The sequence below is a fragment of the Schistocerca piceifrons genome, chromosome 4 (genome assembly GCF_021461385.2).
Source record: "Schistocerca piceifrons isolate TAMUIC-IGC-003096 chromosome 4, iqSchPice1.1, whole genome shotgun sequence".
Taxonomy (NCBI): Eukaryota; Metazoa; Arthropoda; class Insecta; order Orthoptera; family Acrididae; genus Schistocerca; species Schistocerca piceifrons.
In genome coordinates this window covers 633,522,302-633,534,416 of record NC_060141.1, presented here as the reverse complement: position 1 = coordinate 633,534,416, position 12,115 = coordinate 633,522,302, and the positions used below count along the sequence as shown (strand labels likewise).

At 39.0% G+C, this 12,115-nt stretch overlaps 1 protein-coding gene across 1 annotated transcript in view; it reads right to left on the bottom strand.

Annotated features, from left to right (window-relative positions):
- The window catches only part of LOC124794802 (transmembrane protein 245), a 248,886-nt gene that overhangs the window by 164,939 nt on the left and 71,832 nt on the right, over positions 1-12,115 (bottom strand). The window contains exon 7 of the mRNA XM_047258459.1: positions 9,585-9,752. Within this exon, the coding sequence (XP_047114415.1) occupies positions 9,585-9,752 (168 nt within the window). The remainder of the gene's footprint in view (positions 1-9,584; positions 9,753-12,115) is intronic.

Genomic DNA, 12,115 nt, shown 5'->3' with positions numbered 1-12,115 from the left:
CTCTTAAAGCACAGATCTTCTTCCATTTTCATTCTTCACCATCATTCTGCCATCATTTGACCACACAATTTCACAGCCCAAATTTCGAAATCATAATGTTAAAAATGTTTGATCTACCAGAGGCGATATCCGCTCATATTGTCAGACCTGACTTCACGAGTTTCTTCTTCGTTCTGAAGTTTTCAGATCTTTTGGCAGACGACATAAGCTTCACTATTATGGGTCTAGGTTTGGTAGATACTGGCATTCTATATTCAGCTTTACGCCTTCTATCCATGTCGCTGTCACCAGCAGACCTTGCTTCTTGCAGGCAAGATTTATCACTAATTCATCTGCTGTCCACATTAGAGTAATCTGATTGCACAACTTCTGCATCTCCGTGTAACAAATGTGCAAGGCACGTGATGTACACCATACTGAGATAGAGAATCTAAAGCCTGTTAGCTTCTACAGCTGTGTATGGAGCACCATCCATTACTAGCAACAAAAAGTTCTCTCTCAAATGGGTTCAAATGGCTCTGAGCATTATGGGACTCAACATCTGAGGTCATCAGTCCCCTAGTATTTAGAACTACTTAAACCTAACTAACCTAAGGACATCACACACATCCATGCCTGAGGCAGGATTCGAACGTGCGACCGTAGCAGTCGCGCGGTTCCAAACTGAAGTGCCTAGAACCGCTTGGCCACGCGGCCAGCAGTTCTCTCTCGTCATACAATCCAGCCATAGCAGCTTCAAAGAGTTGAAAAAAATAAAATAAAATAAAAAAATAAAGAAATAATAATAATATTGGTAATTTGTGAGTTAAATAGTGTGACTACACATGCAATATTTATTACTTCTTCATTAGCTTCGAGAATGTCCTATCAACCATGTGCAACTACGTCAGTGAACCGACTAGTGCTTTACACTGCTTGTTTACTATAATCCTGACAAATACAGCTTTGCGGTAATTGTTGTTCTTATTTGTGACAATATCACCAGGAACACTCTCATGTAAGCAAAATGATCATGTTTTTATTCTTGTGTCCTTAAAGATACGACAAATGTATGTATTTGGGCAAAAGTTGGCCTATTACTAAAAGAGGTGTAAATATGACTTTACATGCACAATAAAAATACATTTTTCTATACCAAAATAGCTAGATTCGCACATAAATTGTTGTAAAATTCACCCTAAAGTTCAGGAAAAAAATATGACTTCTCAGCCAAATCTGGGCCCTAGAGAGCTCATACCGCGAATTTAACTCGGTTTTGGAATCACTGAAATGATGTCACATACCCTCTCAAATCATAAAATTCCATTTTGTTTCCTTCTCCCCTTATTTGTGCTTTATTTTTTTTATCATGCAGTGTAATCATGGTGTATATATACCAAATCTGATGAGTGAAGATACTGTAAGTGAACGGTGTCATTTCTTCAAGGGCCAATTGTACAAGGGTTGACTGAAAAGTAATGCCTCCACCTTTGTAACTCTTCAACAGTTGGCAGCATTGGTATGCGGCAGGTACTGGCTTGTTCCATAGCCTCTTCTCTACAGCTCCAGTTGGGGGGAAGCCTTAGCATTGAATGGTTGTTGATGACAATGTTTGGTTTGTGGGGCACTCAACTGTGCAGTTATCAGCGCCCATACAAATTCCCAATGTTTTCTCAGTCCAATCTCGCCACGTGCATGAATGATGATGAAATGATGAGGACAAAAACACCCAGTCTTCTCAAGGTAGGTGAAAATCCCTGACCCTGCTGGGAATCTAACCCAGGACCCCATGCTCGGGAAGCGCGACCGCGAGACCACGAGCTGCAGACTTGAACAGTTGTGTTGTTACAGTGTAAAGAATGGAACCCTGCACAGATGGTCGGTCAATGCAATTTATGCAACAAGTCATTGAATTCTTGACAGCAGAAGGTGTCATCAGAGAATGAAAGCAGTTTATGGTGATTATGTTGATGTGAGTACTGTGCGTCATTGGGCGAGTAAGTTTGAAGATGTTGAGGTGGGAACATCTGACCTGCGTAAAAAACAAAGAGTTGGATGTCCTGTGACAACAGCCACCGAGTTTCACAAGCAAAATGCTGACAGATTGATTCAGGACGATTATCATATCACTCAGAGAGTAATTGCAGGCACAATAGCCATTTCACAAGAACGTGTAGGTCACATAATTGCTTTGCTTGGCAATCGGAAGATCTGTGCACAATGGGTACCCCAGATGCTGAATCCTGAAACGAAAGTTCACAACTTGAAATTTGCCAGGAACTTCTCTCGCGTTATGAGAATGAAGGTGATGCCTTTCTCCATTCATTTGCGACAGGAGACGAAATGTGGGTACACCATCATGACTTGGAGATGAAACATCGGTCTATGGAAACAGAGTGTCGACTTCTTTTGTGACAGCTTCAGAAAACGTTTTCATCGTTAGCAGAAATGTATCCAATTGGCTGGTGATTATGTGGAAAAGTGAATATTGGTAATTAAATATCACATTCTAAACATTATTTCTGCATTTGATTTACTAAAATATTCCCATCCAAACCCAATTAACGAAGGTGGAGGCATTACTTTTCATTCAACCCTTGTATAAACATCACTGACTGGAGCAGGGCATATATGCAGACAAGAAAAGAAAAATTTCCCAGATTTTTCTTGGTTAAAAACACACTTTTTCCCAAGTGGAATTACACTTTTTCATGGGTGAAAATATTCTATACCCCCTCATGAAAGCACATTTTTCCCATGTCAAGTGACAATATATTTTCCCTCAGAGCTGTAAAGCTTACCAATCCTTTGAGTGGTAGAGGTTTTATACACTGATATAGAACTTCCTGATACTTTAGGAAATGAAACCCACCAAAAACAATGCATTTTGGAAAAATACAAATCCCACCAAATATAGCATGGTAGCTTCTGAGCACTGAAATCAAGACTGTGAAGTGTTTTTGTCAGCTAGTCATAGCACATGTCACACAATCTCTGCACCCAACAACAGCAAATATTCAGAGCATAGGACATGTGATGTAGTCTGCCAACAGCAACACCACTGTTAAATAGAGCAAACACACAAACAGGAAAAGTTTAAATTAATATACACACAGTATAGCTACGAGAAAACCTAAGATTTAATACATAGTATTGGCCATAAATGTGTCTATGGGAAAATCCCTACTTCATCGCTACCTCAAGAGATGCTGCGTCCCATTGCTATAACAGACTATAACGCCACATTCAAACTCGCTCAAATCTTAATAACCTGCCATTTTAGCAGCAGTAACTGATCTAACAGCTGCGCCAGACACATGTTGTTTTATATATGTATTAACGACTGTGGCATTGTATTCTGCCTGTTTACATATCTCTGTATTTGAATACACATGCCTATACCAGTTTCTTTGGCACTTCAGTGTTTGCCCCCCTCCCCGCTGGTTATTGTATAATTTTTTATCTACAAAAGAACTAAAATAAATGTGAAAAACTAATCTTGAAGCTTTGTCTTTTTTAGCACGTTATAACAAACCAGCCAGTAAAATTTTAAAAAACGACATAAATGGCTGGTCTTCTGGACCCAAAATTTTTCTAAGTGGGTGGTCGTCAAAGTGTCAAGTTTTGAATGTGGTTCAAATACTCCATGAATTACGAAATTTATTGGACATTCTCACACATAACATACATCATCTTGTGTGAAAGGAAATGTTGTTTAAAAATGTCGCTTCTCAAACCACCATTTGCAATATTTTCCATAGACATATAAAACCTAAATAGCTGTGATGTCCTCACCAAAGCTGTTTGTTGTTATGATGTTTTACATGGTCCCAAAGCCTTTGACATATCTTCCTGTTAGCAGACGCTTGTGTGTGCAATGTGTTTTGTTGTTATAAATGGTACATTTTCTCTGCAATTAAAATTTTATTTTGGTGTTATTCCCTCGTGTATGTTTCATTACTGCAGTATTATTTGGCAGTAGTGGGCTGAAAAAAAATTCTCTGTTAGAGTATTAGTTCTTACCAGACAAAATTACAAAAATTTAACTGGAAACTAAAACAATGAAAAATTCCTGGAAATCTAAAAAATTCCAGGTTTTTTCCTGGATGGAAAAATACCTGGGTTTACCCCAGATATTCCAGTTGTCCTGGGACATATACACCCTGCAGAGGTCAATTTTTACATTTAGTTCAGAAATTGAAATCTCTTCAGGAATCTGCCCTATTGTGCAACACCAAATTTGGATCCACTGGATCTGCTTGTGACACCGGCATTGAAGAACCGAAGAAACTGGTACACCTGCGTAATATGTGTAGGGCCCCCATGAGAATGCAGAAGTACAGCAACATGACATGGCATGGACTCGACACCTGAAGCAGTGCTGGAGGGCGAGCTTGAACAGTCCGCTGCTGACGTGCAGGGTCCATGGATTCATGAGGTTGTCTCCGTACCTGTACACATCCTTCCGCTCGATACAATTTGAAACTAGGCTCATCCGACCAGGTAACACATTTCCAGTCATCAACAGTCCAATGTCGGTGTTAGTGGACCCAGGCGAGGTGTGAAGTTGTATGTCGTGCAGTCATCAAGGGTACATGAGAGGGTCTTCGGCTCCAAAAGCCCATATCGATGATGTTTTGTGGAATAGTTCACACACTGACACTTGTTGATGGCCCAGGATTGAAATCTGCAGCAATTTGCATAAGGGTTGCACTTCTGTCATGCTAAACGATTCTCTTCAGCAGTCGTTGGTCCCGTTCTTGCAGGATCTTTTTTCTGGCTGCAGTGATGTCAAAGACTGATGTTTTACAGGATTCCTGATATTCACGGTACACTTGTGAAAAGGTCGTACGGGAAAAACCCCACTTCATAACTACCTCAGGGATGCTGTGTCCCATCGCTCGTGCGCCGACTGTAACACCACGTTCAAATTCATTTTAATCTTGATAACCTGCCATTGTAGCAGCAGTAACCAATCTATCAACTGCGCCAGACACTTGTTGTCTTATATGGGCATTGCCGACCTCAGCGCCGTATTCTGCCTGTTTAGATACCTCTGTATTTGAATATGCATGCCTATACCAGTTTCTCTGGCACTTCAGTGTACATCTGAACTACTGTTATCAGCATTGGTCTGGTATCAATTCTGATGAGAACTACTGCGTCACTAAACTGTTTGCAGTAAATCATTATCTGCCCTACTTTCCTATTCGTAACGAGCCCTCCTCCTGTTATATCATTTTGTGCTGCTTTTGACATGTCTCTATATTCATCTAACCAAAAATTCTATCTTCTTTCCTTGCAAATATACCTAGACTGAGCCTTTGCATTTCTCTTTCCAGTTTTTCTTACTTCCCTACCACATACAAACTTCTGAAATTCCATTCTCCAACTCATAGAATACTATCCTTTCGTTGGTTATATCATCTTTTTCTCATGGTCACCTCACCTTGGCAGTCCCTCCCCAGAGATCCAAATGGGAGACTAATTCAGAACAATTTGCGCCAATGGAGACTGCATCACGACACTCTTTCAATTACTGGCAACACATCCTGTGGATACACATTATGTATTGTTAATGGAGTGGTTTCCATTGTCTTCTGCACCCTTATGCAGCTGATCACTGCTGATTTTTATGCCTTTTAAGGGTAGTCACCCACCCATACAACAGGCCAATTCCCTTAACCTCTGTCCGCACATCTGGGCACTTTGCGAAGGTCACTGGCAGAACGAAGGTGACTTCTTCTGTCAGAAGTCTTCAGCTACTGTTTCGAAGAAGAGAGTTGGCACCGAGAGTCCCCGCTGAGATTAGCTCACTTCCAGTGCACTTGTGATCCCCACACTGGTAGCCAGTCCCTAATATAACGGGCTAGTGACTCGCTCCAGTTTCATATGGGTACTATCTACAGCCAGATAACTCATGTGGCGTAGCACTAAATTTGTTTACGGGACACTGCGTATTGTTATGATTAAAAATCAGAGAACAATGTTTTCTAACTGAATATCGTCACTTTCACACAAATTTAATGATTTAAGCAGCACACACAATTTGCTAGCGTACTGCAGTGCCTAAAGCCAACCAGCTAACAACGCCAGCCATGCATCGAAGATTCTGCATCTCTGCAGCACTCATTTGTTGGTGTGTGGTTGTGTCAGCCACTGCATCAAAAACTGTACAGTAATTCCAGAAAGCAGCCTTCACTTACACATGGAAAACATGGTGAAGTGCTGCAATTCATCGTAGTACACTCAATTTACGCCAAATAAGTATAAATTATAGACGCGAACCTTTCTTGTGAATCAATGTGCCTACTTGTGATTAGCTTTCATAGAAGGAGAATGTACAAGGTGTACAACTTCGCTTCTGCTGTTTTTCCCCCAACATTTGACACTTTATTGAAACAAATTGGTTACACATGTATCATTCAAAGTATTTTCCATCGCTGGCCACTACTTTCTCCCATCTTTCAGGCAGTGTACGAATCCTGCGTCGAAAAAAATCGCTCACCTTTGGAAGCGATCCATGAATCGATCCAATTTGTGACTTCTTCATGAGATCAGAAGTGTTGGTCAGCCAGGCCATGTATCATTGATTTAAATAGGTGATAGTCAGGGGGAGCAATGTCTGGAGAATATGGCAGGTGGGGTAGTAATTCCCATTTTAATGTTTCGAAGTACATTTTGACCTCTTTTGCAACGTGGGGTCGAGCGTTGTCGTGCTGCAAAATCACTTTTACGTGCCTCTCGCTGTATTGCAGCCATTTGTCTTTTAATGCTCTGCTCAGATGCATTAATTCCATTTCATAACGAGCACCTGTGATTGTTTTACTTGGTTTTAACACCTCATAGTACATGACGCCGAGCTGGTCCCACCAAACGCAGAGCATGATCTTGGAGCCACGAGTATTCGGTTTGACCGTCGACATGGAAGCATGCTGAGATATCTCCATGATTTTTTGTGTTTAGGGTTATCGTAATGAACCCATTTTTCGTCCCCGGTCACAATGCGATGCAGAAATCCCTTCCATTTTTGCCTCTGAAACAGCTGTTCACAAACACACAAATGTCGTTTAATGTCTCTTGGTTTCAGCTCACGCGGGACCTAAGTTCCTTCTTTCTGAATCATGCCCATAGCCTTGAGAAGTTTTGAAATGGTTTGCTGTGTCACTCCCACTAATTGTGCCAGTTCTTCTTGAGTTTGACGCAATCTTCACTCAGCAATATCTCCAATTCCGCATCTTTGAAAACATTCTCTCTTCCACCACTATGCCGGTCTGTGACATTAAAATCGCCATTCTCGAAGCATTAAAACCACTCACGTCATGGCCTTTCACTATTAGCATTCTTACCATAAGTACTTGAGAGCATTCAATGAGACTCAGCTGCTGTTTTCTTCATATTGAAACAAAACATTAACACTTCCCGCAAATGATGAGAATTAGGCTCGTAAACTGACATTTTCAATCAAGAACAACTTCACGATGCAGACACAAATCGACTAATGCTTGAATGAGGTTATGTTGACTGAGGTCCAAACCAACTGCCTGACATCTGCGATCTGTTTCTTTCGACCACTACTTACCATTGTCACCACCTATCAGCAAACGGCAGTAGCAAAATTGTACACCTTGTATGTAAACATGGATATATTCTGGTAATAATAACTGTGTGTGGCTCAATGTCCTGGTATGAGTCTTTCAATGAAAAGTCACTTCAGAGACTTGCGTCTCCAGAGACAGTTATCCATCCAGGAAAATGCAACCTACAGTTAAATGTGGAATGCAAAACTTGTTTTGTTTTTGGAAAATCTTCACATGATTGGGACGTGACTGCTACATTAAAAAACAAGAGACAAAACTGCTTGGTCCGACCAGAATGTGACCAAGCAACCTTTCAGTTTTCAGGCGTGCACTATACCACCAGGTCCCATCTTGGATTCTGCTCAAGCTTCTCTGTGTTCTAGAGTTGTCACCTCAGTGTGATGTTCGACGGAATATGAAAATACTGTTTAATGGTAAATCCAATAAAATGTGTTCTATCTTTGGTGCAACACACCTCTGGAAAAGTAAAAGCCAGCTTACAAAAACCAGTCCTCTCGTCTCAACTGCTGCTCTTCGTAAATATGTTGCAAAATCTTTAGATTTTTTTCTCCTATAAACTGGCAGAGGCACAAAGCAACTGGAGTGCATAAAACGAGAGGTGATGGCCCCCTACAAAGCTGTGCGGCATTTCCATCTTATATAGAAGCTAGACCATTTGTAATCTACATGAACCATTAACCATTTACTTTCACTTTAAAGAAACTCATAGAGGTTTGTTCTGCCCAACAATTTCACCAACTACAGTTCATTAGTCAATCTACGACAGATGTAAGACACGTAAATAGCCAACTACAGAGAAATTTGCTTGACACAGCATTAAAAAAAGGGAGGGGGAGGGGGGGGTGAGTGATACAGTACGTAATTTGTATCTTAAACCACAGCTTTCATGAAAGCTCTTGTACATTTTGGTATCAATGGTACCAGTATTGTCACAGGGAACTTCCTGAAAGTGACTAAATCCATCCTATATGTTTCAATCTCCTTGACTAGACTGACTGAGGTACCTGTTTTCCATAAACTACAACTATTCTAAATACCAAATTGTATACTTTGTTCTTGCACTTTTTGTTTATTTCATATTATTAAATTCTGAGTTTTCCCTATAGTCTGTTTACCACCACCAACTTTTCTATGATGGGGGATAACCCAATGTTAGCCACCAACTTGAAGGCGCATGGATTTTGATTCTGGGGTAATCTTTCCAAGATGAATAGCTTTCCCTATAGTTTTCAAAGTTCATCTCCCCTTTCCTTACAAATGTGACAGGATGATGGACTTAACAGTGGGAAGACAGGGCACTGTGGGATACATATCTGTCTCGTTCACTGACTAGGACGTGTCCAGTTTGGAAGACTATGCCAGTAGCTGCACTATCATTGCCGTAGTTCTTAGCGTCACACGACCACACGAAACTCTCCACTCACATGGATAGGGCTACTTTAAGGCAGTTTCTGATTTACTTACACAACAAATCTATTATTACCTCACAGTGTCAATTATTTTAATACTAATAAATAATCCTCAACTTCTTTTTAACTTACAGCATAGTTAAAGCTCTTGCACATGTCAACTTTCATTTTTAGGCAATATATTTTTAAAAAGTGTACCCTTATCTGTACTTATTTATTATATGTAGGACACTTAAAACTGCCGCTACAATCACTGCTTTCTTTATTAACATCCTGTTCATTTCAGTGGGATACTTACACAGACTATATTACCATCACATACAAGTACTCAAGTGAGTAACATCCCATGTACTCACTGAATAACAATCTACTCACATGAAAATATCACACCCTACCTTTTTCCACTGATTTGTTATGTTGTTATTTGCCTTCTGTTGTTTGAATTTCATAGGGATTATTCTTTACTGAAGAGAGATACTGGCAGAAATAACTGGACAAAAGTTGAGATGTGAAAGTTTTGCGATAAGAAAAGTTGAATAACAATAAATCAAAACAAATTAAAGAGTGTATGCTAAAATATACAGATCATACTAACCAGCTTTGATATGCCTTCACGTCCATACACATATGCATTGTCCACCAGAGTATCAACCTGTTGTTCCCAATCTTTAGGAAGGAGTTCTGACAATTGTGAATTCTTCACTAATGTATTATTGATAGCACTACCCATTATTTGGACCAGATTTATACCTTCTGCATATACCTGCAATGATCAGATTTTGGAAGAGTAATATTCAAAGACAGTGAACATTTATAAGTATTAAATATAGCTAATGTCAAGAGCTTAAGAAGTTTTTGAACCACTCGTGTATCTGCGAACCTATTCCGTATGCCCGTACAGTCATTAATAGTTGTAGTGGGGCACCATTTCAAACATTTTTTAGAAATCTAGAAGCATGGCACCTGCCTTTAGACCTTCATCCATATTTCACAGGATATCATGCGAATAAAGGGCTAAATAAGCTTCAAGGGTGATGCTTTATTACTATGTCCTCCATGCAGGAGTCTGTACGAAAGTCAAACAATTGTACATTTGTATGATGCTCCTGTGTGAATGATTTATTAAATGTGAAATTAAAACTACAACTTTCTTTTTAGTGTCTTCTATTGCCAAACCATGCTGTTCAATGACTGACTGCATAGAAGCCTTCGACCTGCTAGGTGATTTTATGTAGGACCACAATTTTCTCGGGTTCTCAGCATCCATCACCAGTAATTCTATTTTGGTAAATGCTGAGATCACATAAAAAGAAAGCTTGTAATATAAAATTTTTGGAATTTTTTGATGACATAATAATTTGCTTTTAAGGCACTAGTGTCATGGCGGAAGCACTTCTTTGGTGAGAAAAATTTGTCACTGTCCATTAATTTTCTCTGAATTTGTTTAATTAATATAGTTTCATAATATGAGTCATCCTTACTGATACTATATATCACATTCATCTTGAGGATCACTTTTTACCCAACCATTTGATTTTCTTCATTTCCACACCACTGAGCTTTTCGGAATCCCAGTCTAGACACAAGTTCACCATTAAGAAAACATCTACTCATAAACATGGATGAAAAACTGAACAAAAAGCCACTTTTTGGCAATCAATAAAAAGCAAATATTGAAACAGAAGTACTAGTAACGGCAGGCTATAACAGAGAGCAGTCAACAAAGATGATTCAACAATGGCAAAACAATGGAATGTTTATGCTCAGAACTGATTGCGCCAAAATGTGTTGGCTGTTTTCATTTGGTTGGTCCACGACCCACAACTAGTTTCACTCGAAAGATTGAATGAATAATTCAACTGATATGTAAAACTACAACTGAACAAATCTACTGTTTTCCAGCAACTGACTAAATCGATTTTTTTCATTTAGTTGTTCCAATCACTGATTTTTATAATGACAGAATGCTTGACCATGGACTACAAGTAACACAAAGTCCATTTTCCTCTGCACCAATTTCTTTCTTTAAATAATCATAAAAATTATGTGGTTTCTTGCAATGAGATATATCAAAACAATCAATATCTGACATTAAAAATAAGATTTTACTTTATGATGACAATGCATAAACAAAATCCATCTATTACCCAGAAAACAGCAAACTTACATCAATTTGGCCCCACTATAATACATTTGTTTCCACTTCGACAAATAGAAAAAGAATAATAGCAAAATCAGGCTGGTTTGGATGAAATAAATACTTGCCTTAAAAACTATCACATATTGAGTTGTAGAATGGCTACAGGAGGAAAGAAATCAATAAATTGCATTCAATACTATGCTATGAGTTCTAGCTAATTAAGCACATTTCAATTACAGCTTCTTTTCATTTTGGATGATTAACATTAATCTAAACAGCGCTATTAAAGAGAAGGAAACCTGTACATATAAATATGAAAAGTGAAAGCAATTTCCTAGTAATAATTATCAATTTTGAGCTTATGGAAGAAAGATGTCCATGGGGCAAAGCATGAGAGGAAGACAGGAGTGGAAACAGATCAAAAAAATTTAACTAGGACTTATGCATAAAAAAAACTGCGGAAAAACAGACTGTTGTCTAGCTCTGTGGATGATGAAGAGATCAAAGAAACGTATGACGACATAAAAGAAATTACTGAGTTAGTTAAAAGATTCGAAAATTTAATCATGATGAGGAACAGGAATTCGACAGTAGGAAAAGAAAAAGAAGGAAAAGTAGTAGGTGAATACGGACTGGGGGAAATGAATGAACGAGGAAGTCATCTGGTAGCACAATGCGTAACTTAATCATTGGTAACACTTGGTTTAAGAACAATAAAATAAGGCTGTATATGCGGAAGAGACTTGGAGACAATGGAAGGTTTCAAACCGATTACACAGGGTGAAGAAAAATTCCCACAGTCGATTTTGCAGTGTGATTTCTCACACAGTAGAAATACAAAAATGTCTTTCTCACAGTTTTGTCCTGTGCACATTTCCGTCAGTAAATGGACATTAAATGGCAATTTGGCAACACTGTGATCACATGTACAGTAAATACCTCTATCAGCATACAGGAGTATTGCTGTGCAGTTTTTGCAGTGGATA